This window comes from Phasianus colchicus, chromosome 15 (genome assembly GCF_987193195.1).
Source record: "Phasianus colchicus chromosome 15, bPhaCol1.hap1.1, whole genome shotgun sequence".
Classification (NCBI taxonomy): Eukaryota; Metazoa; Chordata; class Aves; order Galliformes; family Phasianidae; genus Phasianus; species Phasianus colchicus.
This window is the reverse complement of record NC_143450.1, coordinates 1,908,014-1,935,175: the sequence shown is the minus strand read 5'-3', so window position 1 is coordinate 1,935,175 and position 27,162 is coordinate 1,908,014. Positions and strand designations below refer to the sequence as shown.

Below are 27,162 nucleotides of genomic sequence, written 5' to 3'. Positions count from 1 at the left end.
CCAGTTTCTTACCCAGCCAAGAACGTACCTGTCCAAGCCATGGGCTTTTGCAGGAGAATGCTGTGGGAGACAGTGTCAAAGGCCTTGCTGAAGTCTAGGTAGACTACATCAACAGCCTTTCCTTCATCTACCAGACATGTCACTAGATCATAGAAGGAGATCAGGCTGGTCAAGCAGGATCTGCCCTACGTGAACACATCATAGCTTGGCCTGATCCCCTAGTTGTCCCACACATGCCGCATGATCTTCCACAAGACAATCCGCTCCATAACCTTTTCTGGCACCGAGGTCAGGCTAATAGGCCTGGAGTTCCCCGGATCCTCCTTACAACACTTCTTATAGATGGGAGTCAGATTCGCAAGGTTCTGGACACCTCTGGAGGCTTCTGGGACATCACCAGTCAACAAAGAGCACAGATAGATAATGGCAAGCGGCTTGCCTATCACCTCGCCAGTCCCCTCAGCACTCTCGGTTGAATCCCATCCGGCCCCATGGACTTGTGACTGTCCAGCTGGACTAGTAGGTCTCTGACTGCGTTATCCCAAATGGCAGGGAGTTCTGTTCTGTCCGCACTCCAGTCAAGACTACCAGGTAGAGAGTGGAGTACCCTGAAGATACAGGTGTGACCTTTAAAGACAGATGTAAAGAAGGCATTCAGAACCTCGGCCTTTTCCTTATCCTCACTGGTCACATTACCAGCCTCATCCAGTAAAGAATGAAGATTATCTTGAGTCCTCTTCATATCATTGATGAATGTGTAAAAGGGTTTCTTATTCCTTTTAACCCCAACGGCCACGTTGAGTTCAAGCTGGACTTTTGCCTTTCTGATTTTCTCTCCACACATCTTAACAACTTCTCTGTACTCCTTCTGAGTCACCCATCCCTTCCCCTTGCTAGATTTCTGAATAATTCAAAGTCCGCCCTCCAAAAGTCCAAGCAGTTTTGCTCTTCCCCCTCCTGGCTCCACCAAGAATCAAGAACTCTACCATTTCATGGTCGCTCTTTCCAACACAGTCCCGACTTCCACATTTCCCACCAGACCTTCTCTGTTTGCGATCAGCAGGTCAAGCGGGGCAGCTCCTCTCACGGGCTCTCTCACCAGCTGCGTCAGAAACCTCCTGAATTGCTTCTTCCGCGCTGTGTTGTATTCCCAGCATATATCAGGGAAGCTGAAGTCCCCCATGAAGACAAGGGGTGACCATCGCACAGCTTCCACCAGCTGCTTGTAGGACTCCTCATCTGTCTCTTCATCCCGGTTTGGTGGTCTGAAGCAGACACCCACCAGGAAGTCTGCCTTGTCAGCCCTTCTCCTGATCTTTACCCATAGGGATTTGACCTTATCATTCCCAGCCTCAAGCTCAATAACATCAAAGCACTTTCTAATATAGAGAGCCTCCTTCCTTGCCTATCCTTCCTGAAGAGTTTGTAGCCTGCCATTGCAGCACTCCAGCCATGGGAGTGGTCTCACCATGTTTCTGTAATAGCAACTAGGTCATAGTTAGCCTGTTGAACAATGGCTTCCAACTCTTCTTGTTAGTTGCCCATGCTGCATGCATTGGTGTAGATGCATTTCAGCTGAGCCCCTCACCTCACCCCTAATCCCATTACTGCTCCTCCAGCCCCATTTCTGGCGGGCCTGGTTTTATCTCCTACCCCATTCGTATCTAGTTTAAACCCCCTCTACAACTCCCAACAACTCCTGGGCAACGATCCGTTTCCCCTCTGGGATAGGCATACTCATCGGCAGGTGCTGAGTAAACTGCTCTGTGACCAAAGAACCCAAAATTATTGCATTTGCACCAGCCTCTCAGCCATGTGTTTATAAGGTTGGTTTTCCTGCTCCTCTCACTGTCTTTCCCTGCCACCGTAGGAATACAGGCAAATACTACTTGTATGCCACCACCTGCTGACCATGTCTAGCCAGCTCACAAGCAGTTGCTGACCCCCAAACCTGATATATCCCCTCTTTTACAGTTCTGTGCAATGTCACATGGTAGAGAATATCCCTCCAGACAGTTTAGTGCAGCACGCCTCATTCTGTCCCCTACCAGCTTCTTGTGCACCACCAGCACACTCACTCTCATGGCAGAATGAGAAGCAGAACTGTCCCTTGCTCTGTGCAGCACTGCTCAGCAAAAACTCAGTAGTCACTGTTCTAAACGGGCTTTTCCTCCTAAAGGTAAAATAAACCATCATATCAGCCACTACAAAGGAAGACAGGTCAATTTACATGAAAAATAGGGCAATCAGCAACACAGAAACGGGTTACAAAAACTAGCTGTAGGCCATAATCAGCACATAAAGTTGGGAATGCAGCTCCTCATTCATGCCCCACAGCAGTTACAGTACCACCCAGTATCTGCTTCCTTATGCTCCTACCAATGCTCCTGATTTGCCCCTCAGACCTCAGGGAGAGGAAGGTGGACCTGTACCTTTCCTTTACTGTAACCTGATTGCTGGCACTGCTATGGCAGGGAACACATCCCGGCTGAGAAGAGCTTCCCCACACACTTCTCACTATGACTGCCTTCATTTCACAGGGACACACTGCCCTTCAGCTTCAGGTGTAGAAGACTTTAACAGAACCAGTGATCCTTAATGCATCTCCACACGGGAAGAATAACTTTGCACGTCAGAGTGAAGCTCATACTCCTTCAGATTTCTCAGTAGATTTTATTGGTTTCTGTCAACAAGTATTCAACTCTTGGAAATACATCAGCAAAGGGAAATAGCAAATAGCTTTGAATGTTCTATTATCTAATATTCCATAATCCTGAAGTGCTCCAGAACCATTCTTTTAGACATTATGTTGGGAAAAGAACCAAATCAAACTAAAAACAATCAAAGTGCTCAAGGAGCACTTGGTACAGGATACAGAACCAAGAAACTCCTGCTTGAATGTGCACTGTGTGAATGTCAGCCATCACTAGAGCAGCCAGCTACTCAGTGTTATTAAAGAATACTTTTGCTGACAACATTCAGCTTGGATTAACAGCAACACAGACTGGTAATGAAGAGATTCCATTATTATGTAGCCCATCTGAGAGCAATAAAGAATGCCTAAAACCTGATGAATGAAAATGGTACCATGAAAACTGGATTTCTTTTTCAAACTTTTCACTTAATACTCAGAAGCAATAGCGCTATCACAATCAGATATCACATCTCAGCGTTTCCAGCATGCATCCACACCCAAATGTAACAAAACCACAGGAAAAAATACATGAATAAAGTACTGCTTCAAAAAAAGAGATAGTCCTTGACTTCTCACACAGCAGATCTCTGCTTCCCTGGTTATTTCTGGTGCAACGTTGGTGTCTCCTTCATTTTGCTTGGAAGAGATCAGCCCACGAGGACTGGGATGATTCTCCTTCTCCTCTCTTACTGATGGCTGAGCCAGGGGCTTTGATCCAAACTGCCATTCTCCTCTGCTGCCCCAGGAGCCGTGCCTTCAGACAGGGGAGCTCGGCCCTGCAAAAGAATACAGTGGACGGCTGACATTGGGGCATTAACGCTAAGCACGTGTCGGTGAGAAGCTGGGAAGTCTCATTTGAACCAATGTGAATGGGACACCACTCTTCCCTGCCCACAGGCAAAGAAAGAGGAGGCCGGGGAAACAGCTCTCTGACCCGAACAGGATAACTCTATAATAGACCCTGGAGATCAATAAAGCCCTGCATAAACACCTGAGAAAAGTGTAATTGGAAATCTCTTTTTGGATCAGGAAGAGGGGAGCAGACACTGATGGTTCCCTCATGAACAAATAACAAATAACGTGCTTTAAAGCCAACGAAAACAAGAGGATAATGGGAAACAGACTCTGAGGGGATGTCGGTTCTGCTGTCGCTAACGCTGTGCAGGAGAAACACGACGCCATCAGCGCCGCGGCCTCTCCGCAGCTCCCTGCCGTCCCACAGCCGCACTCGGGGCCGAACCGTCACTCCCAGCCTCCGTCCCCCCCCCCGCCTCCCTCCTCCCCCACAGACAGCGCGCTGCCCCCGCGCTCCCCCTCGTCCCCCGCGCGGGGCTCCGCTCCCTCACCTGCACGGCCCAGTCGCCTTCTTCTTGCCCGAGGCCGGCCGAGCACAGCGAGCTCCGCTGCTCGGCCGCGCCCTGCGGCAGCCCGGCGGGGAAGCAGGGGAAGAGCGGCCCGAGGAAGCGGAACTCGCTGTCGACGGTGCCGGCGGCGAGGCGGACGTCGTAGACGTAGCTGCGGGGCAGGGAGCCGGCGCCGCTGTCGGCGGCGGAGCGCGGGAAGGCGGGCAAGGTCCCCGGCTCGCCCCGCCGGGCCCGCCGCACCTTGGCGGCCACGGCGGCCGCCGCGCCGGCCACGAAGAGCGCGGACACGCAGGCCAAGCAGACGCTGAGGTACAGGGTGAGGCGGCCGTCGGGCTCGGCGGCCGGCGCCTCTTCGCTCGCCCGCAGGCGGCCCTCGGAGAAGCCGTCGGCCAGGGCGACGGCGAGGGTGGCGCTGGCGGAGCGCGGCGGCCGCCCGCGGTCCCGCACCAGCACCACCAGCCTGTGCCGGGCCGCGTCGCGCTCGCCCACGGCCCGCGCCGTGCGCACCTCGCCGCTGTGCAGCCCCACGCGGAACAGCCCCGGCTCCGTCGCCTTGGCCAGCTCGTACGACAGCCACGCGTTCTGCCCCGCGTCCGCGTCCACCGCCACCACCTTGGCCACCAGGTAGCCCGCCCGCGCCCGCCGCGGCACCAGCTCGCCCAGCAGCGCCGCGCCGCCGTCGGCCGGCGGGTGCAGCACCACGGGCGCGTTGTCGTTCTCGTCCCGCACCAGCACCCGCAGCAGCGCCGTGGCGCTCCGCGGCGGCGAGCCCCCGTCGGCGGCGCGCACCGTCACCTCCACGGCGCGCACCTCCTCGTAGTCCAGCGGCCGCACCACGGACACGTCCCCGCTCTCGGCGTCCACCGACACGGCGGGCCGCTCCTCGCCCTCCTCCCGCACCAGCGCGTACCTCACGCGCCCGTTCGCGCCCGCGTCCGCGTCCGTCGCCTTCACGCTGCCGATCCGCACCGCGCCCGCCTCGTTCTCGCTCACCCACATGCTGTACGCCGCCTGCGTGAAGCGCGGCGCGTTGTCGTTCACGTCGCCGATCCGCACCCGCACGCTTTCGCGAGCGCTCAGCCGCGCCCGGCCCCGGTCCGCCGCCACGATGCTCACGTTGTACTCGGCCGTCGTCTCCCTGTCCAGGGCCGCGCTGGTGCGCAGCTCGTAGTGGTCGGCGAACGCGGCCGTCAGGCTGAACGGCACGTCGCCCTCGATGGCGCACTCCGTCCGCCCGTTGTCGCCGGAGTCGCGGTCCCGCACGCTCAGCAGGGCCACCACGGTGCGCGGCGGGGCGTCCTCGGGGATGGACGCGCTCACGGAGCTCAGCTCGATCTCCGGCGCGTTGTCGTTCACGTCCAGCACCTCCACGTGCACTTTGCAGTGCGCAGACAGACCACCGCCGTCCGTGGCGCTCACAACCAGCTTGTGAGCTTTCGCTTCCTCAAAATCCAGACTGCCCGAAACCCGAATCTCCCCTGTCTCAGGGTTCAGTTCAAAGAGCTCTCCGAATACCTCCGATGCCTTGGTAAAGGCGTACCGCACTTTGCCGTTGGAGCCTTCGTCGGGATCCGCGGCCGACACCCGCACCACCAGCTGCCCCGGGGGGCTGTTCTCGGCCACGCGCACCTCGTACACCTCCCGCGAGAACGCCGGCATGTTGTCGTTGGCATCCAGCACCACCACCCGGACCTCAGCCGTGCCCGACCTGGGCGGCGAGCCCCCGTCCACAGCCGTGAGCACCAAATGCAGCTCCTGCTGCTCCTCGCGGTCCAAAGCCCTCTCAAGGACGAGTTTCACGAATTCAGCATCCCCTTTCCCTTTTTCGAGAGCAAGGGAAAAATGCGAGTTTGACGAGAGGCTGTAATTCTGTAAACTGTTCAGCCCCACGTCTCTGTCCTGAGCGCTATCTACGGGAAAACGAGATCCAGGAGTTGTCGTTTCAAGAATCTCCAGAACCATCTCCTTCTGCGGGAACACGGGGGAGTTGTCGTTCACGTCCCGAACCTCCACCTCCCCGCGGATCAGCTGCACCGGGTTCTCAAAGAACAGCTTAAAGAAGAGCGCGCAGCTCTCGCTGTGCGGACAGATCCGCTCTCGGTCCAGCGTCTCCGTGACCGTCAGGACGCCGCTGTGCGGATCGAGGCGGAAATGCTGCTCGCTCCCCTCGGACACCACGCGCGCCTTGCGAGCCGCCAGCTGGCTCGGAGAAAGCCCCAGGTCCCGGGCGACGTTGCCCACCGACGAGTCCCTCGCCATTTCCTCCGCCACGGAATAGCGCAGCGGTTCGGCCCCGCTCTCCCACACGCAAACGCACACGAGCCACAACAGCACTCGCCTCTCGCCGCCGCCGCTCCGTCTCCCGCTCGCCGTCCCGCTCCGCCACGACCGGCCCTTCCCGGCGGCCTCCATGCCTCGCGGCCTTTCTCGCCGGCCCCGACGCACGGCGAGAGCTGCCGCTCGCCGACCGAAAGCCGCCGGACTTTCCCAGCGGCTCGGCAACGAAGCCCCCGAGCGCCCGCCTCCGTGCCCCGCCGCCCTTCCCGAGCGGCTCGCGCGGCTCTGCTGGGCGCCTGCGCCTGAAAGCGCGCTGCGGCCAGAGGGAGCTGCCGCTCCGTGGCCAACATCCCCACCCAGCGGCGCAACGGCGAATTGCTCCTTCTCCGCCTTCTCACCGGCGCTGCCGATGCGGATGGAGTTCCCGGTTCCAATCTCCTTTCCTCCTGCACACACGATCCCAAAGGCGTATCGTAAATACTCGCCGCATTTGGCAGCAGGTTTACTGGTCGCACACGCAGTGCTGCACATTTCCAGGCTATCCACCGCGAATTCTTTTGCTTCGTGCCGTGTGGAATTTGCATAGTGTTATTTCATGTCTATTCAGTGCATGGTCACATTGTCCTCATTTTCTCTTCTTTTTAATCAGCAAATTGTAATTAGCTAGAGAGGCCATCCAGACATATTTGAACTGAATGATTCAACTGGTCCCAGACAGCTTACAGGAAAGGTGTTGTAAGCAAATGATTCACCAGCACTCCAGCTTGCTTTTACACTAGGAAGACAATTCTCCTCTAGCACTGAATGTTGATATTTTCTTCTTCATATTGTATATCACACCTCACCCAAAGATGCTAGGGCTCAGATGTTTTCCTGTTTGATAGACACATGCCAAGGGGAGCATCCCTCTGCAACAAGAGAAATAGAACCCATGTGGAAAGCACCTGAGCACTCAGAGTTAGCACTCAGGTGTGTTCATGTTTATGCATTGTGAACTCCACTGTGGGCCTTTTAACAGCATTTGGGACCCTCAGTAACACACATATAAGCAGAAGGGAAGGAATGTAAAGAGTCAATGACCCTCTTGTTTGTAAGTTCATGCAAGTATTGGAAAGCCACAGTGTGTTTCTTCTCTAGGCTGAACAAGCCAGTCTGCCTCAACATTTCTTCATAGCAGAGGTGCTTCAAACTTCTGATTATCTCCTCTTGTCTTGCTCCATTCGCTCCATGTCAGTGCTGGTGGTCACAAACCAGGACACAGTATTCCGGTGGGTCCTCACGGGGGCAAAGCAGACGGGGACAATCGCATCCCTCACCCTGCTTGCCACCTCTCTTTTCATGGAGACCACAGTACAGTTGGTCATCTCTGCTGTAAGCATGTATGTATGGTTCATCTCTTTGTGCACCTGAAACTTCAAGTCCTTCTCCACAGGGCTGATCTCAGTTCTTCTCCCAGACTGTAATCATACTCAGAAAGGACCTGACCCAAGTCCAAGTCCACTTCATGGACATGTTGAACCTCATTCACTTCACATGGACTCACTTCTCAAGCTCCTCCAGGTCCCTTGAAGACCATCCCTACCATCTCTTGCATCAACTGTATTATGCACTCAAGTGTCATCTGCAAAATTGCTGAGGGTGTACTTCATCCCACTCTGTCAATCCATTGATAGAGATGTTGAAGAGCACTGGACCTCAGACAGACCTCTAGGGGGACACCACTCATCACTGCTTTCCAAACAAACATAACACTCTTGACCACAATTCTATTGCTGTGAGCATCCAAACAATTCCTTATCCATGAATAGCCCAGCCTTCAGATCCATTCCTCTCCAACTCACCCATAAGGAGGTTGTGTGAGACCACGTCAAAAGCCTTGCTCAAGTCCAACCGGATGACAGCACTTACTCTTCATTTGTGCAAAGATGCTGTTACTCCACCACAGAAGTGCACCAGATCGGTCAGACAGGATCTGCCCTTGCTGAAGCAATGCTGGCTGTGTCAGATCACCTTCTTTTCTTGCAAGTGTTTTAACGTGGCTTCTGAGAGGATGTGTTCCCTGACCTTCCCCAGCAAAGACATGAGGCTCATGGGTCTGTAGTTTCCCACGTCTTCCTAGTAGAAAACACCCTCACCCATCCTTCCCTGCCTAACTCTTGGAAACAGCTTGTGGCTCTTAATTGTAGCGTTCCAGTTGTGTGAATCATCTCACCACATTTGCATGAGAACCAATAGGTTAATTTGTTGTAATTTTCAATGCTGTGGTTTCCTGTTCTTGCTTATTTCCCATGATACATGTTTGGTGTAGAGGAACTTCAGATGGGCTTTAAGATGTGCTGCCTTCCTCGATGTTCCTCCCTCACTCTTTTAGAACAGCCTCGAGGGAAGGTAACACTGCCTGTGCTCCCAATCCGTTCAGCATCCTTCCAAGGGATATGAATTCTCTTGATTATTTGTAGTCAGCTCACTGAAACCTCAGTAACGCGATTTGAAAAAGCAGGATAGAGTAGTTCCCCAGCTTTACCAGGTATGGGAGCTTCTTGTTATTGCAAACGCAGGCCCCCAACTTCACTCAGATTCAGCCATTGTTATGCTTTCTTCTTCCATCCCTTTCGCTTGGAAGCACGACAGGCTAAGTTGCATCAGAGACCAACTCAGTTTTTTATCTTTCCCTTCCTTCCTTTCTTCCTTCCAACCATCCAGCCATCCATAAGGTATTGTTAGCAACTCTCAAGTTACTGTTCTTACTACAACCCAGAAATTTCTAGTAATAACAACCATAGGCCAAGTGCTTCAGTAGACCACATGGGGAATCCAGCTTGAAGAGGATCAGCCAGGTCACATCCTGAACCAATGGTTGAGCACCAGGTGAGAAGGTGTGGCTAAGCTAGGGAACTCAGCTGCAAGCAATGTCTCTGGAAGCTCTGGAGCCTCGATCCACACCTCCTCACCCACATTTAAGTGTTCACAGATGAGGGAGTGACATCTCTCTGAATAGAGATTGCACTCCTTTTGATTCACCACCAATCATTGGAAAGATGAGCCAAATTTTTGTTCTTTTTTAGCTGCTATTGCTCCATTGTGTTTCTATCCATTTGTTTATGCTCCTGATTGTCTTTGGCACCTCTGGGAGAGGCATGGAACCCATAGCCTAGCTTATTGTAACCTCACCTTTGGTGCATGTTCAGCCAGGAAAAGATCCAGGCAGAGAAGAGCTTTCAAAGACACTTCCCACTCTGATTGCCGTCTGCTCACAAATGACATGTTGCTCTTCACCTGCAGAGGTAGAAGGGTGTGAAAGGAAAATTAGGCATGTTGGGCTGGGAATAACACACGTGTACATCACCAGCCCAGAGCTATCTGAACCATTTTAATCCTAGCAGCTTTATCCAGCTGCTGGTTATTTAGATCTCACTCAGTGGCTTAACTCTTGGAATTGTAAGCATCTTACAGAATGTACTTCTGTAATCATGTTCTCCATTTGGGCAGCAATAACTTTTCACAATGCAGCAGACATGAGAGGTTTGCCTCTGCACTGCCTGTTGCACAACTTGTATGGTTGTAACCACTCCCAGGGAGTATTTTCCACCATTCATGATTAAGAGCAGAGATAGAGCATTGGTCACTTTTCTCATTTGGCAATATCTAAAGCCAGCCAGATGGCCTGCACTTTTGCACACTGGCTCCATTCACCCTCTCCTTCAGTGGTTTCTGCAACTTGTCATGAAGGACTCCATACTCCATAAATGCTCCTGGATGGCCAGGAGAAAGACAGTTATTGTCTCCATTATGGGTCATCACAATAAATTAACATTTACAGTCATTGTCTTCTCTTATGTACAGAGGCAATTGATACTGATACAGTTGGTTCCCTGGTTCAGAAAGAAGGCCTGGCACAGGCACTAGAGGAACCGCAGGGCCTGTTTTAAGCGTTGGAACAACTTCAAGGCCGCCTCCAGGAATTGAAGCAACTATAGGACTTCTCATGCAACTTGGAGCAACCACAAAGAGTGTTGAGTGGGTTGGAGACACCACAGGGCCTATTGCAGAGGAAGGAGAAACTTCAGGGCCTGGCCATGATTTGGAGCAACCACAGGGCCTGCTGTGAGAAATGGGGCAACCACAGGACCAGTTGCATGGGTTGAAACAAACACAAGGCCTCTCTTGGAAGAGAGCGTGGATTGTCACAAGGAATGCATTGACTCTGGGGCCTGACTTGAGGACTGGTGGAACTACAGGGCCAGCCACAGGTTTGAAAGCAACCACAGGCTGTGATGGAGGAGCTGGAGAAACTGCAGGGTCAATAGCAGGGTTGCAGTAACTACAGGCCTGTGGCAGTTCTTGGAGCAGCCACAGAGCACGGAGCATGCCTCGGAGCCATCACAGCAACTGGCACAGGCCTCAAAGCAACCATAGGCACTGTAGTGAGAGCTGAAGAAACTGCAGGGCCTATCACAGAGTTGGAGCAGCCGCAGGGCCTGTCACACTGTCATCTGAGATCAGGTGCAAGCAATGTACCTGAGTGACTGGAAGGGGAGGAGCCTTATCACCCCTTCTCACCCTCATTTCAGGGCTGGCAGAAAAGGGAGTAGCATCTCTCTCAATAGAGATTGCATGTCTCTTGAGCAGTTGTTACAAGGGCTGAGCCTCTTTATTTTTTCTTTTTTGCTCTGGAGTGGTTGCATCCTGTAAGAAGGCACAGTCATTGTTTTCTTTTGCCATACACATCTCCTCATTCATGTCATGCAAAAATGACAGTGACACCTGGGATCCATATCAGGAACTTATGCTCCTGATAGGATCTTGGCACCTCAGGGAGAGGAGAGTGAATCCATAAGCTTGCTTATTTTAGCCTCAGTATTGATTCCACTGTGGCTGGGGACAGACCCAGGTGGAGGAGATCTTCCCAAGACACTTCCCACTCTGATAGCTCTCAATTCACAAATGACACATTGTTCTTCATCCTCAGATGTAGAAGTGTGTGAAAGGAAAAATAGGTACATGAGTCTGTATATAACATAGCACTAGTTTGCCTGTCCAAAGCTACCTGAACCACTTCAGTCCTAGCAGCTTTATCCACCTGCTGGTTCCTTTCTTGTTGTTTAGTAGTGTAACTCTTGGGTGCGAGTGCATCCTACGTGGTATACTTTCCTAATCGTGTTCTCTACATGGGCAGCAATATCTTTCCTCAATGCAGTAGACCAGGTGGGTTTGCCTCCTTGTTGCCATAAACTCTGCTTCTATGGTTGTAACCACTTCCAGGGAGTGTTTTCCATCATTCATGAGTGAGATTAGTGACAAAGCATTCATCACTTCTCCCTTTTGGCAATATCTAGAGCCAGCCGGATGGCCTTCACTTCTGTACAGTGGCCCGACTCATCCCTCCTTCTGTGGTTTCTGCAACTTGTTGTGTATGAGACAGTACTCTTCTTCATGGTGCTGTATGGTCAGGGATCAGAAGGTTACTGCCTCCCATATGGGTTGTGACAATAAGTTGACATCTGCAGTCATTGTGTCATCTTATGTAATAATACTGTTTCAGGACAGAACACTGATATTGTTTTCTTCACACTGGGTATATCAGCATGCCTTATGCTTCCAGGCTTCTAATGCTTTCTTTTTCGAAAGTCAGCTTTCTTCCCTGATATGACAAACATATCCTGCCTTGCGCATATACTGAAGTGTGGCATTACACAACAATGCTCTCAGATCTCCTAGGACACAGAAGGGATTGTACACTTTGCCGTAATCCTGGTTCAGTGATTCACTTGCCTAAACCATGTCAAGAAGTAAAGATCTCCTCGTAAAGGCATCCTGAGCAGGGGGAGAGCTATTCATAGATCTCTTATCATAGAAAAATTAAGGTTGGAAAGGATCATCAAGTCCAACCATCAACCTACCGTGCCTACTATACAATGTGGCAGTGCATTACTACTCATTGTGAGAAAAAATTGTCTGCAATGTCCAACCTGAAATGCTTGCATGCTCTCCTGCATCTGATCTACTGAGCTTTGACCATATTCACATGCTTTCTGCCTTATGGTTAGGCTGGGTCTTGTTTTGGTACTCAGATCTGCCTCAGAGCCCTGGGAGATTCAGGGTACCATCAGCATGTGGTACTCTGTCAGGTATCAGGTGGCTTGAGACAAGCAGAGATGCTCCTGTTTTCTGGCGCTCTCTCTACAGCACTGGGTCAGAGTTCTATTGCTTATACCATTACACTGCTTCTTTGTGAAGCTTCTGCTGTGAGCTCCCAGAAGAGTGTGACTGGTGCCAAGGGGAGCATCTCTCTGCAACCAGGCAAATAGCGCCCTCATGGGAAGTGCCTGAGCACTCAAGAGTTAGCGCTCAGGTATGTTCATGTTGATCATCCGTGATTCCCACAGTGGTCCTTTTAACAGTAGTTGGGACCCCCAGTCTCACAGGTACCAGCAGAAGGGAAGGGATTAAAAAGTCAATCTCCCTCCTGTTTGTAAGCTCATTTATGTACTGGAAAGCCACAATGTGATCTTCCTCTAGGCTGAACAAGTCAGTCTGCCTTAGTTTTCCCCTTCATAGCAGAGATGCTCTGACTTTCTGATCGTCTTCAGACCTTCTCTGGTTTTGTTCCATTTGTTCCATGTCAGTGTAGGTAGGCACAAACCAGGACAAAATATTCCAGGTGGGTCCTCATAAGAGCAAAGCAGAGGGGGACAATCGCATCCCTCACCCTGCTTGCCACCTCTCTTTTCATGGAGACCACAGTACAGTTGGTCATCTCTGCTGCAAGCATGCATGTATGGTTCATCTCTTTGTGCACCTGAAACTTCAAGTCCTTTTCCACAGGGCTGATCTCAGTTAGTTTCCTCCCAGACTGTAATCATACTCGGAAAGGACCTAACCCACGTCCAAGTCCACCTCATGGACATGTTGAACCTCATTCACTTCACATGGACTCACTTCTCAAGCTCTTCCAGGTCCCTTGAAGACCATCCCTACCATCTCTTGCATCAACTATACTACGCACACAAGTGTCATTGGCAAAATTGCTGAGGGTGTACTTCATCCCACTCTGTCAATCCATTGATAGAGATGTTGAAGAGCACTGGACGTCAGACAGACCTCGAGGGGGACACCACTCATCACTGCTTTCCAAACAAACATAACACTCTTGACCACAATTCTATTGCTGTGAGCATCCATCCAATTCCTTTTCCACTGAATAGCCCAACCTTCAGATCCATTCCTCTCAAACGCATCCATGAGGAGGTTGTGTGAGACCACGTCAAAAGCCTTGCGCAAGTCCACCTGGATGACAGCCCTTACTCTTCATGTGTGCAATGATGCTGTTACTCCACTACAGGAATACACCAGATCGGTCAGACAGGATCTGGCCTTGCTGAAGCAATGCTGGCTGTGTCAGATCACCTTCTTTTTTTGCAAGTGTTTTAACGTGGCTTCTGAGAGGATGTGTTCCCTGACCTTCCCCAGCAAAGACATGAGGCTCATGGGTCTGTAGTTTCCCACGTCTTCCTAGTAGAAAACACCCTCACCCATCCTTCCCTGCCTAACTCTTGTAAACAGCTTGTGGCTCTTGACTGCCATGTTCCAGTTGTGTGAATCATCTCACCACATTTGCATGAGAACCAATAGGTTAATTTGTTGTAATTTTCAATGTTGTGGTTTCCCGCTCTTGCTTATTTCCCATGATCCATGCATTGGGATACAAGAACTTCAGATGGGCTTTATGTTGTGCTGCCTTCCTTAGGCATATTGGACTGTAAATAACACACTTGTATGTCATCTGCCCAGAGCTATCTGAACCATTTTAATCCAAGCAGCTTTACCTACCTGCTGGTTGTTTAGATGTCACTCAGTGGCTTAACTCTTGGAATTGTAAGCATCTTACAGAATGTACTTCTGTAATCACATTCGCCATGTGGGTGGCAATACCTTTTCACAATGCAGCAGACATGAAGGGTTTGCCTCTGCACTGCCTGTTGCACAACTTGTATGGTTGTAACCACTCGCATGGAGTATTTTCCACCATTCATGATTAAGTGCAGAGATAGAGCATTGGTCACTTCTCTCATGTGGCAGTATTTAAAGCCAACTGGATGGCCTCCAATCAGCATGGATTGGAATAGGAATCAATTGGAATGAATTGACTCTGGTGCCTGTCTTGAGGACTGCTGAAACTACAGGGCCTTCTGCAGGATTGGAGGCAACCACAGGCTGTGATGGAGGAGCTGGAGAAACTCTAGGACCGATAGCGGGGTTGCAGTAACTACAGGTCAGTGGCGGTACTTGGAGCAGCCACAGAGCATGGAGCATGCCTCGGAGCCACCACAGCAACTGGCACAGGCCTCAAAGCAACCATAGGCACTGTAGTGATAGCTGATGAAACTGCAGGGCCTATCACAGAAGTTGGAGCAGCCGCAGGGCCTGTCATCAGAGTTAGAGACCTTCTCTTCCCTTCCCTTGAGTGTGCTGAATAGAACTGATCGGGGTGCAGTAGGCATAGGCCAAGCCCCAGAACATTGCAGTGATTGCTGTCTCTCTACAATTGCCAGAGTGATGGCATATCTGCTGCAAACAGTTTGCTACATTTTCTGGATCGCGCTCATGCTCTGGACTGCAGTTCCAAAGCACAGACCATGCCCAATCTTCTGGGAGCCTACTAATATTCTCCCACACAGCCTGACACTCATAAATAACTTTGTCAGGGCAGATCTCTGGCTTGTATTAATAAAGAGCTGGTTAAACATAGGCAAAAACAGAAACATATTCAGGAGACACAGCACTAGGATCATGCTGGTTTGAACATCTCAAGAATATTGAACATTTTCAAGATCTATTGTAACTAGGTCAAAAGATAACTGGAAGGTGAATGAGAAAGAAGAGTGAGGAAATGGAGGAAAACATGGCCCGTTCACGCTCCCATAGTCTGGCTCTCTAAACACACAAAGGAAAATGTGTAATTCTTCATAGAGTCTGAGAGATGGTTTCCCTAGAACAAAAACGATGACAGTGTGCAGTACTAACACCAGCTGAGTCTCCTGAGCAGTAACTTGAACACATCAGAACATGATTTTACATGCAACTCCTGAGAGAAAACAAAGAAAAATGTAGAGGTGGAGGTATGGAGACAGAAGTACAAATAGAGGTAGACATACTGAGAACCACATAGGCGTAGTTATAGAGATACTGAGATACAGATAAAAGACACAGATAGAGACAGACAAAAGAAGTGATGCACAACCACCTGTAGATACAAAAGGAAAGAAATGGATGCACCACAGAATCACAGAATCACCAAGGCTGGAAAAGACCTTCAAGATCATCCACTCCAACCACCCACCTGTCGCCAATAGTACTCACTAAACCATATCCCTCAACACAAAATCCTACTGTTCCTTGAACATCTCCAGGGTTGCTGACTGCACCACCTCCCTGGGAAGCCTATTCCAGTACTTGACCACTCTTTCAGAAAAGTAGTATTTCCTAACATTCAGCCTAAATCTTCCCTGGCAAAGCTTGAAGCCATTCCCTCTAGTTCTATCCCTAGTTACATGGGAGAACAGGCCGACCCCCAGCTCACTACAACCTCCCTTCAGGTAGTTATAGAGAGCAATAAGGTCTCCCCTGAGCCTCCTCTTCTCCAGACTGAACAATCTCAGCTCCTTCAGCTGTTCCTCAGAAGGCCTATGCTCCAGACCCCTCACCAGCGTTGTCGCCCTTCTCTGAATTTGTTCCGGGCCCTCAATGTCTTTATTGCAAGGGGCCCAAAACCTGATTGCAGCCAGGGGCCCACAGTACTTGAGGCGTGGCCTCACCAGAGCTGAGTATAGGGAGACAATCAACTTCCCTGTTTCTGCTGGCAACACTGCTCCTGATGCAAGCCAAGATGCCAGTGGCCTTCTTGGCCACCCGGGCACAATGCTGGCTCATGTTCAGCCCAGCATCAATCAACACCCCCAGGTCCATTTCCTCTATGCTCTCTTCCAGCCACCTTGACCCAAGCCTGTAGCGTTGCATGGGGTTGTTGCAGCCAAAGTGCAGGACCTGGCATTTGGCCTTGTTGAAACTCATCCCATTGGTTTCAGGCCAGCTATCCAGCCTGTCCAGGTAGGCCCTGTTCCTTTGTAGGGCCTTGCTACCCCAGGCAGACTGACACGTCCAGCCACCTTGGTGTCATCCAAACATTTACTGAGGCTGCACTCAATGCCCTCATCCACATCATCAAGAAAGATATTGAAGAGGACAGGCCCCAGCACCCACCCCTCGGGAACAGCACTCGTGACCGTTCGCCAGCTGGATTTAGCTCCATTCACTACCATTCTCTGGGCCTGGCCTTCCAGCCAGTTCCTTACCCAGCCAAGAGCGTACCTGTCCAAGCCATGGGCTTTTGCAGGAGAATTCTGTGGGAGACAGTGTCAAAGGCCTTGCTGAAGTCTAGGTAGACTACATCAACAGCCTTTTCTTCATCTACCAGATGTGTCACTAGATCATAGAAGGAGACCAGGTTGGTCAAGCAGGATCTGCCCTATGTGAACCCACCATAGCGAGGCCTGATCCCCTAGTTGTTCCACACATGCCACATGATCTTCCACAAGACAATCCGCTCCATAAACTTTTCTAGCACCGAGGTCAGGCTAATAGGCCTGGAGTTCCCTGGATCCTCCTTACAACACTTCTTATAGATGGGATTCAGATTCGCAAGGTTCTGGACACCTCTGGAGGCATCTGGGACCTCACCAGTCAACAAAGAGTGTTGACAGATAATGGTGAGCAGCTTGCCTATCACCGCTGCCAGTTCCCTCAGCACTCTCGAGTGAATCCCATCCGGCCCCATGGACTTGTGATAGTCAAGCTGGACTAGTAGGTCTCTGACTGCGTCCTCCCGAATCACAGGGGGTTCTGTTCTGTCCCCCAGTCTCCAGTTGAGACTACCAGGTCAGAGAGTGGAGTACCCTGAAGATACAGGTATGTCCTTTAAAGACAGATATAAAGAAGGCACTCAGAACCTCGTCCTTTTCCTTATCCTCACTGATCACATTCCCAGCCTCATCCAGTAAAGAATGAAGATTATCTTGAGTCCTCCTCTTACCATTGATGTATTTGTAAAAGGGCTTCTTGTTCCTTTTAACCCCAGCGGCCACGTTGAGTTCAAGCTGGGCTTTTGCCTTTCTGATTTTCTCTCCACACATCTTAACAACTTCTCTGTACTCTTTCTGAGTCACCCACCCTTCTTCCACAGGAGGTAGATTCTCTTTTTCTCCCAGAGCCTGAAGAATAGCTCCCTGTTCATCCATGATGGTCTTCTTACCCACAGGTTCATTTTGCGGCTCAGGGGGCACAGCCAGCTCCTGCACCTTGAAGACTTCCTTCTTGAAGAGCGACCCCTTTACTCTCCAAGACTGAAACCCAGAGGATTCGCCCTATCAGCCTTCTGAATAATTCAAAGTGCGCTCCCTGGAAGTCCAAGGTAGCAGTTTTGCTGTTCTCCCTCCTGGCTCCACCAAGAATCAAGAACTCTACCATTTCATGGTCACTCTTTCCAAGACAGCCCCTGACCTCCACATCTCCCACCAGACCTTCTTTGTTTGTGAACAGCAGGTCACAGAATCACAGAATCACAGAATCACAGAATGACCTGGGTTGGAGGGGACCTCAAGGATCATGTAGTTCCAACCCCCCTGCCTAGCAGGGCCACCAAACATACACCTTTACTAGATCAGGTTGCCCAGAGCCTCGTCCAACCTGGTCTTGAACACCTCCAAGGACGGGGCATCCACAACATCCCTGGGCAGCCTGTTCCAGGACCTAACCACCCTCCTAGTAAAAAACTTCCCCCTAACATCCAACCTAAATCTTCCCTCTTTTAACTTAAAACCATTTCCCCGTGTCCTGCTATTATCAGCCCTTATGAAGAGTTTACTCCCCTCCTGGGAGTAAGTTCCCTTCAGATATTGAAAGGCTGCAATGAGGTCGCCCCGCAACCTTCTCTTCTCCAGGCTGAACAAACCCAACTCCCTCAGCCTGTCCTCATAGGGGAGGTGCTCCAGCCCCCTGATCATCTTCGTGGCCCTCCTCTGGACCCTTTCCAAAATCTCCATGTCTTTTTTGTACTGAGGGCTCCACACCTGAACACAGTACTCCAGATGGGGCCTCACAAGAGCAGAGTAGAGAGGGACAATCACCTCCCTATCCCTGCTGACCACCCCTCTCCTGATGGAGCCCAGGATCCCATTTGCTTTCCGGGCTGCCAGAGCGCACTGCTGGCTCATGTTAAGTTTCTCATCTATCAGGACCCCTAGGTCTTTCTCTGCCGAGCTGCTCTCAAGGACAACTCCCCCCAGCCTGTACAGGTGCCTGGGGTTCTTCCGGCCCAAGTGCAAAACCTTGCACTTTGCCTTATTGAACCTCATTAGGTTCACCCGAGCCCAGCTTTCCAGCCTGTCAAGGTCCCTCTGAATGGCCTCCATTCCCTCCACCGTATCGACTGCACCACTCAGCTTGGTGTCATCAGCAAACTTGCTGAGGGTGCACTCCATTCCCTCATCGATGTCATTAATAAAGATGTTAAAGAGCACCGGTCCCAAGACAGACCCTTGAGGGACACCGCTCGTTACCGGCCTCCACCTGGACATAGAGCCATTGACCACCACCCTCTGTCTGCGGCCTTTCAACCAATTGCTTATCCATCTAGTTGTCCACCCGTCAAATCCACTTCCCTCCAGTTTGGAGATGAGGATGTGATGGGGGACCATGTCAAAGGCCTTGCTCAGGTCCAGGTAAATGACATCAGTTGCCTTCCCTTCGTCCACCAATGCCGTCACTCCATCATAGAAGGCCACAAGATTAGTTAAGCATGACCTTCCCCTGGTGAAGCCATGCTGGCTATCTAGGATCACGTGCTCGTTCTTTATGTGATCAAGCATATTGTCCAGGAGGATCTGTTCCATAATCTTCCCAGGCACGGAGGTGAGACTCACCGGCCTGTAGTTACCCGGGTCCTCCCTGCTCCCCTTCTTGTAAATGGGAGTGACGTGACCCTTCCTCCAATCGTCCGGGACCTCACCTGACAGCCACGACTTCTCAAATATGATGGAGAGCGGCTCAGCAACCACCTCAGCCAGCTCCTTCAGGACCCTGGGATGCACGCCATCTGGCCCCATAGACTTATACTCATTCAGTCTAAGGAGGCACTCTCGGACTTGCTCAACCCTTACAGTGGGGAGGGATTTACCTCCTTTGTCCCCACATAGAGGTATGGGGGTGCAAGACTTAGGGACGTGAAAAAGACTAGAATCCTGGCCACCAGTGAAGACCGAGGTGAAGAACTCATTCAGCACCTCAGCTTTCTCTTCATCTGTTGAAGCCATTTCTCCTTTTAAATTTACCAAAGTAGGTACGCCCGTTTTGGCCTGTCTCTTCTGGCCAATGTACCTGTAGAAGGTTTTCTTATTGTTTTTCACGTCCCTGGCCAAGTTCAGTTCTGCCTGCGCCTTGGCTTTCCTGATCCCACGTCTGCAAGTCCGGACGGCATCCCTGTATTCTTCCCAGGTGACACAGCCTTGTTTCCAGAGCTTGTACACCCCTTTCTTCACCCTCAGTTCTCTTAGCAGGTCCTTGCTGAGCCATGCCGGTTTTCTACCTCTCCTGCCCACTTTCTTAATCAGGGGAATGGAGACCTCTTGTGCTGCCAGGAGGGCATCCTTGAAGAGCAGCCAGCTCTCCTCAACGTCCTTATCTTTGAGGTCAAGCGGGGCAGCTCCTCTTGTTGGCTCTCTCACCAGCTGCGTCAGAAAGTTATCTTCCATACACTCCAGAAACCTCCTACACTGCTTCTTCTGCTCTTTGTTGTATTCCCAGCATATGTCAGGGATGTTGAAGTCCCCCATGAAGACAAGGGCAGACAATCGCACAGCTTCTGCCAGCTGCTTTTAGAACTCCTCATCTGTCTCTTCATCCTGGTTCAGCAGCCTGTAGCAGACACCCACCAGGAAGTTCTGCTCTATAAGCCCATCCCCTGATCTTTACCCATAGGGTTTAAACGTTATCATTCCCAGCCTCAAGCTCAATAACATCAAGGCATTCTCTGATATAGAGAGCCTCCTTCCTTGCCTATCCTTCCTGAAAAGTTTGAAGCCTGCCATTACAGCACTCCAGTCATGGGAGTGGTCCCACCATGTTTCCGTAATGGCAACTAGGTCATAGTTAGCTTGTCACACAATGGCTTTCAACTCTTCTTGTTTTTTGCCCATGCTGCTTGCATTGGTGTAGATGCACTTCAGCTGAGCCCCACACCTCACCCCTAATCCCATTACAACACCTCCAGGCTCATTCCTAGTGGGCCTGGTTTTATCCCTTTACCTCCTTCAAATCTGGTTTAAAGCCCTCTCTACAAGTCCTGCCAACTCCTGGCCAACAATCCGATTCCCCCTCTGGGATAGGTGATACCCATCGGCAGCCTTCATACCAGGTGTTGACTAGACTGCCCCATGACCAAAGAACCCAAAATTTTTGCGTTTCACCAGCCTCTCAGCCATGTGTTTGTAAGGATGGTTTTCCTGCTCCTCTCCATGTCCTTCCCCGCCACCATAGGAATACAGGCAAATACTACTTGTATGCCACCACCTGCTGACCAGTGTCCAGCCAGCTCACAAGCAGTTGCTGACCCCCAAACCTGAGATATCAGCAACAGAGAAACATCTTATAAAAAACAGCTGTAAGCCATCATCAGCACATAATGTTGGGAATGCAGGTCCTCATTCATGCCCCACAGCAGTTACAGTACCACCCAGTATCTGCTTCCTTATGCTCCTACCAATGCTCCTGATTCGCCCCTAGGACTTCAAAGAGAGGAAGGCGGACCTGTACCTTTCCTTTATTCTAACCTGACTGCTGGCACCGCTATGGCAGGGAACACATCCCGGCTGAGAAGAGCTTCCCCACACACTTCACACAATGACTGCCCTCATTTCACACCGACACGCTGTCCTTCAGATTCAGGTGTGGAACAGTGTAACAGCAACAGTGATCCTTAATGTTCCCCCACATGGGAAGAATAACTTTGCATATAGCAGTGAATGATTCTGTCAGATTTATCAGTAGATTTTATTGGTTTCTGTCAACAAGCATTCAACTCTTGGAAATACATCAGCAAAGAGAAATAGCAAATAGCTTTGAACGTTCTATTATCTAATAATCCATAATCCTGAAATGCTCCAGAACCATTCTTTTAGACATTATGTTGGGAAAAGAACCAGATCAAACCAAAAACAAAGTGCTCAAAGAGCTATCGGTACATCATACAGAAAGAGGGAACTCCTGGTTGAATGTGCACTGTGTGAATGTCAGCCATCTCTATGGCAGCCAGCTTCTCAGAGATATTAAAGAATACCTTCGCTGGCAACATTTAGCTTGGATTAACAGCAAAAAGCCTGGCATGGCATTCCCTTATTACAGAGTCCACGTGATAACAAAAAAGAATGCATAAGAGCAGATGAATGAAAATGATAGCTTCAATATCATACTATTTTCTTCCCATTTGTCACTTAATGCCCAGGAGCAACAGTACTAGCACAACTAAATATCACATCTCAGTGTTCCCAGCATGCATCCACACCCAAAAGTAACAAAATTTCAAAAGGACTAAATTAATAGACTACTGCATCAGCGGATATTGTCCTTGAGTTGTCACACAGCAGATCTCTGCTTCGCTGGTTATTTTTGGTACAACGTTGGTGTCTCCTTCATTTTGCTTGGAAGAGACCTGCCCATGAGGACCGAGATGCTTCTCCTTCTGCTCCCTTACTGATGGCTGAGCCAGGGGCTTTGATCCAAACTGCCATTCTCCTCTGCTGCCCCGGGAGCCGTGCCTTCAGACAGGGGAGCTCGGCCCTGCAAAGAACACAGTGGACTGCTGACATTGTCAGTGAGAAGCTGGGAAGCCTCATCTGAACCAATGTGAATGGGACACCACTCTTCCCTGCCCACAGGCAAAGAAAGAGGAGGCCGGGGAAACAGCTCTCTGACCCGAACAGGACAACCCTATAATAGACCCTGTAGATCAATAAAGCCCTGCATAAACACCTCAGAAAAGTGTAATTGGAAATCTCTTTTTGGATCAGGAAGAGGGGAGGAGACACTGATGGTTCCCTCATGAACAAATAACAAACAACGTTCATTAAAGCCAACGGAAACAAGAGGATAATGGGAAACAGACTCTGAGGGGATGTCGGTTCTGCTGTCGCTAACGCTGTGCAGGAGAAACACGACGCCATCAGCGCCGCGGCCTCTCCGCAGCTCCCTGCCGTCCCACAGCCGCACTCGGGGCCGAACCGTCACTCCCAGCCTCCGTCCCCCCCCCCGCCTCCCTCCTCCCCCACAGACAGCGCGCTGCCCCCGCGCTCCCCCTCGTCCCCCGCGCGGGGCTCCGCTCCCTCACCTGCACGGCCCAGTCGCCTTCTTCTTGCCCGAGGCCGGCCGAGCACAGCGAGCTCCGCTGCTCGGCCGCGCCCTGCGGCAGCCCGGCGGAGAAGCAGGGGAAGAGCGGCCCGAGGAAGCGGAACTCGCTGTCGACGGTGCCGGCGGCGAGGCGGACGTCGTAGACGTAGCTGCGGGGCAGGGAGCCGGCGCCGCTGTCGGCGGCGGAGCGCGGGAAGGCGGGCAAGGTCCCCGGCTCGCCCCGCCGGGCCCGCCGCACCTTGGCGGCCACGGCGGCCGCCGCGCCGGCCACGAAGAGCGCGGACACGCAGGCCAAGCAGACGCTGAGGTACAGGGTGAGGCGGCCGTCGGGCTCGGCGGCCGGCGCCTCTTCGCTCGCCCGCAGGCGGCCCTCGGAGAAGCCGTCGGCCAGGGCGACGGCGAGGGTGGCGCTGGCGGAGCGCGGCGGCCGCCCGCGGTCCCGCACCAGCACCACCAGCCTGTGCCGGGCCGCGTCGCGCTCGCCCACGGCCCGCGCCGTGCGCACCTCGCCGCTGTGCAGCCCCACGCGGAACAGCCCCGGCTCCGTCGCCTTGGCCAGCTCGTACGACAGCCACGCGTTCTGCCCCGCGTCCGCGTCCACCGCCACCACCTTGGCCACCAGGTAGCCCGCCCGCGCCCGCCGCGGCACCAGCTCGCCCAGCAGCGCCGCGCCGCCGTCGGCCGGCGGGTGCAGCACCACGGGCGCGTTGTCGTTCTCGTCCCGCACCAGCACCCGCAGCAGCGCCGTGGCGCTCCGCGGCGGCGAGCCCCCGTCGGCGGCGCGCACCGTCACCTCCACGGCGCGCACCTCCTCGTAGTCCAGCGGCCGCACCACGGACACGTCCCCGCTCTCGGCGTCCACCGACACGGCGGGCCGCTCCTCGCCCTCCTCCCGCACCAGCGCGTACCTCACGCGCCCGTTCGCGCCCGCGTCCGCGTCCGTCGCCTTCACGCTGCCGATCCGCACCGCGCCCGCCTCGTTCTCGCTCACCCACATGCTGTACGCCGCCTGCGTGAAGCGCGGCGCGTTGTCGTTCACGTCGCCGATCCGCACCCGCACGCTTTCGCGAGCGCTCAGCCGCGCCCGGCCCCGGTCCGCCGCCACGATGCTCACGTTGTACTCGGCCGTCGTCTCCCTGTCCAGGGCCGCGCTGGTGCGCAGCTCGTAGTGGTCGGCGAACGCGGCCGTCAGGCTGAACGGCACGTCGCCCTCGATGGCGCACTCCGTCCGCCCGTTGTCGCCGGAGTCGCGGTCCCGCACGCTCAGCAGGGCCACCACGGTGCGCGGCGGGGCGTCCTCAGGGATGGACGCGCTCACGGAGCTCAGCTCGATCTCCGGCGCGTTGTCGTTCACGTCCAGCACCTCCACGTGCACTTTGCAGTGCGCAGAAAGACCGCCGCCGTCCGTGGCGCTCACAACCAGCTTGTGAGCTTTCGCTTCTTCGAAATCAACCCTTCCCGAGACGCGAATCTCTCCGGTCTCAGCGTTCAGATCGAAGAGTTGAACGGACAGGTCTGGCATCTCAGTGAAGGCGTACCGCACTTTGCCGTTGGAGCCTTCGTCGGGATCCGCGGCCGACACCCGCACCACCAGCTGCCCCGGGGGGCTGTTCTCGGCCACGCGCACCTCGTACACCTCCCGCGAGAACACCGGCATGTTATCGTTGGCATCCAGCACCACCACCCGGACCTCAGCCGTGCCCGACCTGGGCGGCGAGCCCCCGTCCGTGGCCGTGAGCACCAAATGCAGCTCCCGCTGCTCCTCGCGGTCCAAAGCCCTCTCAAGGACGAGCTCCGCGTATCTCTCTCCATCTTCTACTGTTTCAGTTATCGAGAAATGCGAGTTTGGGGAGAGACTGTAATTCTGTAAACCGTTTGTGCCCACGTCTTTATCTCGCGCTCTTTGTAGTGGGAACCGAGTTCCTGGCGATGCCGTTTCGGATATCTTTAAAACCACCTCCTTCTGCGGGAACACGGGGGAGTTGTCGTTCACGTCCCGAACCTCCACCTCCCCGCGGATCAGCTGCACCGGGTTCTCAAAGAACAGCTTAAAGAAGAGCGCGCAGCTCTCGCTGTGCGGACAGATCCGCTCTCGGTCCAGCGTCTCCGTGACCGTCAGGACGCCGCTGTGCGGATCGAGGCGGAAATGCTGCTCGCTCCCCTCGGACACCACGCGCGCCTTGCGAGCCGCCAGCTGGCTCGGAGAAAGCCCCAGGTCCCGGGCGACGTTGCCCACCGACGAGTCCCTCGCCATTTCCTCCGCCACGGAATAGCGCAGCGGTTCGGCCCCGCTCTCCCACACGCAAACGCACACGAGCCACAACAGCACTCGCCTCTCGCCGCCGCCGCTCCGTCTCCCGCTCGCCGTCCCGCTCCGCCACGGCCGGCCCTTCCCGGCGGCCTCCATGCCTCGCGGCCTTTCTCGCCGGCCCCGACGCACGGCGAGAGCTGCCGCTCGCCGACCGAAAGCCGCCGGACTTTCCCAGCGGCTCGGCCCCGAAGCCCCCGAGCGCCCGCCTCCGTGCCCCGCCGCCCTTCCCGAGCGGCTCGCGCGGCTCTGCTGGGCGCCTGCGCCTGAAAGCGCGCTGCGGCCAGAGGGAGCTGCCGCTCCGTGGCCAACATCCCCACCCAGCGGCGCAACGGCGAATTGCTCCTTCTCCGCCTTCTCACCGGTGCTGCCGATGCGGATGGAGTTCCCGGTTCCAATCTCCTTTCCTCCTGCACACACGATCCCAAAGGCGTATCGTAAATACTCGCCGCATTTGGCAGCAGGTTTACTGGTCGCACACGCAGTGCTGCACATTTCCAGGCTATCCACCGCGAATTCTTTTGCTTCGTGCCGTGTGGAATTTGCATAGTGTTATTTCATGTCTATTCAGTGCATGGTCACATTGTCCTCATTTTCTCTTCTTTTTAATCAGCAAATTGTCATTAGCTAGAGAGGCCATCCAGACATATTTGTACTGAATGATTCAACTGGTCCCAGACAGCTTACAGGAAAGGTGTTGTAAGCAAATGATTCACCAGCACTCCAGCTTGCTTTTACACTAGGAAGACAATTCTCCTCTAGCACTGAATGTTGATATTTTCTTCTTCATATTGTATATCACACCTCACCCAAAGATGCTAGGGCTCAGATGTTTTCCTGTTTGATAGACACATGCCAAGGGGAGCATCCCTCTGCAACAAGAGAAATAGAACCCATGTGGAAAGCACCTGAGCACTCAGAGTTAGCACTCAGGTGTGTTCATGTTTATGCATTGTGAACTCCACTGTGGGCCTTTTAACAGCATTTGGGACCCTCAGTAACACACATATAAGCAGAAGGGAAGGAATGTAAAGAGTCAATGATCCTCTTGTTTGTAAGTTCATGCAAGTATTGGAAAGCCACAGTGTGTTTCTTCTCTAGGCTGAACAAGCCAGTCTGCCTCAACATTTCTTCATAGCAGAGGTGCTTCAAACTTCTGATTATCTCCTCTTGTCTTGCTCCATTCGCTCCATGTCAGTGCTGGTGGTCACAAACCAGGACACAGTATTCCGGTGGGTCCTCACGGGGGCAAAGCAGACGGGGACAATCACATCCCTCACCGTGCTAGCCACCTCTCTTTTCATGGAGACCACAGTACAGTTGGTCATCTCTGCTGCAAGCATGCATGTATGGCTCGTCTCTTTGTGCACCTGAAACTTCAAGTCCTTTTCTTGGAAACAGCTTGTGGCTCTTGACTGCCATGTTCCAGTTGTGTGAATCATCTCACCACATTTGCATGAGAACCAATAGGTTAATTTGTTGTAATTTTCAATGCTGTGGTTTCCTGTTCTTGCTTATTTCCCATGATCCATGCATTGGGATACAGGAACTTCAGATGGGCTTTAAGATGTGCTGCCTTCCTCGATGTTCCTCCCTCACTCTTTTAAAACAGCCTCGAGGGAAGAGAACACTGCCTATGCTCCCAATCCGTTCAGCATCCTTCCAAGGGATATGAATTCTCTTGATTATTTGTAGTCAGCTCACTGAAACCTCAGTAACGCGATTTGAAAAAGCAGGATAGAGTAGTTCCCCAGCTTTACCAGGTATGGGAGCTTCTTGTTATTGCAAACGCAGGCCCCCAACTTCACTCAGATTCAGCCATTGTTATGCTTTCTTCTTCCATCCCTTTCGCTTGGAAGCACGACAGGCTAAGTTGCATCAGAGACCAACTCAGTTTTTTATCTTTCCCTTCCTTCCTTTCTTCCTTCCAACCATCCAGCCATCCATAAGGTATTGTTAGCAACTCTCAAGTTACTGTTCTTACTACAACCCAGAAATTTCTAGTAATAACAACCATAGGCCAAGTGCTTCAGTAGACCACATGGGGAATCCAGCTTGAAGAG

The 27,162-nt window shown here is 52.6% G+C and overlaps 2 protein-coding genes across 2 annotated transcripts; both read right to left on the bottom strand.

Annotated features, from left to right (window-relative positions):
- Positions 1–516: 516 nt before the first annotated feature.
- On the bottom strand, positions 517–6,867 carry LOC149915841 (protocadherin beta-15-like). Its single transcript, XM_090151092.1, has 4 exons — positions 4,042–6,867; positions 3,386–3,471; positions 1,088–1,265; positions 517–627 (listed from the first exon to the last, which is right to left on the bottom strand). Exons 1-4 carry the CDS (start codon positions 6,865–6,867, stop codon positions 517–519), a joined length of 3,201 nt encoding a protein of 1,066 aa, XP_090007218.1.
- Positions 6,868–9,100: 2,233 nt separating this feature from the next.
- LOC149915840 (protocadherin beta-15-like) lies at positions 9,101–25,594 on the bottom strand. Its single transcript, XM_090151091.1, has 3 exons — positions 22,772–25,594; positions 9,508–9,612; positions 9,101–9,181 (listed from the first exon to the last, which is right to left on the bottom strand). Exons 1-3 carry the CDS (start codon positions 25,592–25,594, stop codon positions 9,101–9,103), a joined length of 3,009 nt encoding a protein of 1,002 aa, XP_090007217.1.
- Between the last annotated feature and the right edge of the window lie 1,568 nt (positions 25,595–27,162).

Excerpts from the sequence above, each read along its gene's own strand:
- LOC149915840 (XM_090151091.1), bottom strand. The coding sequence starts at position 25,594 with ATGTGCAGCACTGCGTGTGCGACCAGTAAACCTGCTGCCAAATGCGGC. Across the intron at positions 9,613-22,771 it reads AAGGCGACTGGGCCGTGCAG|GTGAAGAGCAACATGTCATT; the intron begins GTGAGGGAGCGG and ends CTACCTCTGCAG. Across the intron at positions 9,182-9,507 it reads TGGCTGAACATGCACCAAAG|GATGTGACCTGGCTGATCCT; the intron begins GTGAGGTTACAA and ends CCATTGGTTCAG.
- LOC149915841 (XM_090151092.1), bottom strand. The coding sequence starts at position 6,867 with ATGTGCAGCACTGCGTGTGCGACCAGTAAACCTGCTGCCAAATGCGGC. Across the intron at positions 1,266-3,385 it reads AGCCCCTGGCTCAGCCATCA|ACCACCAAACCGGGATGAAG; the intron begins GTAAGAGAGGAG and ends TGTCTGCTTCAG. Across the intron at positions 628-1,087 it reads CGCAGCTGGTGAGAGAGCCC|GTCACACCTGTATCTTCAGG; the intron begins GTGAGAGGAGCT and ends CTGTCTTTAAAG.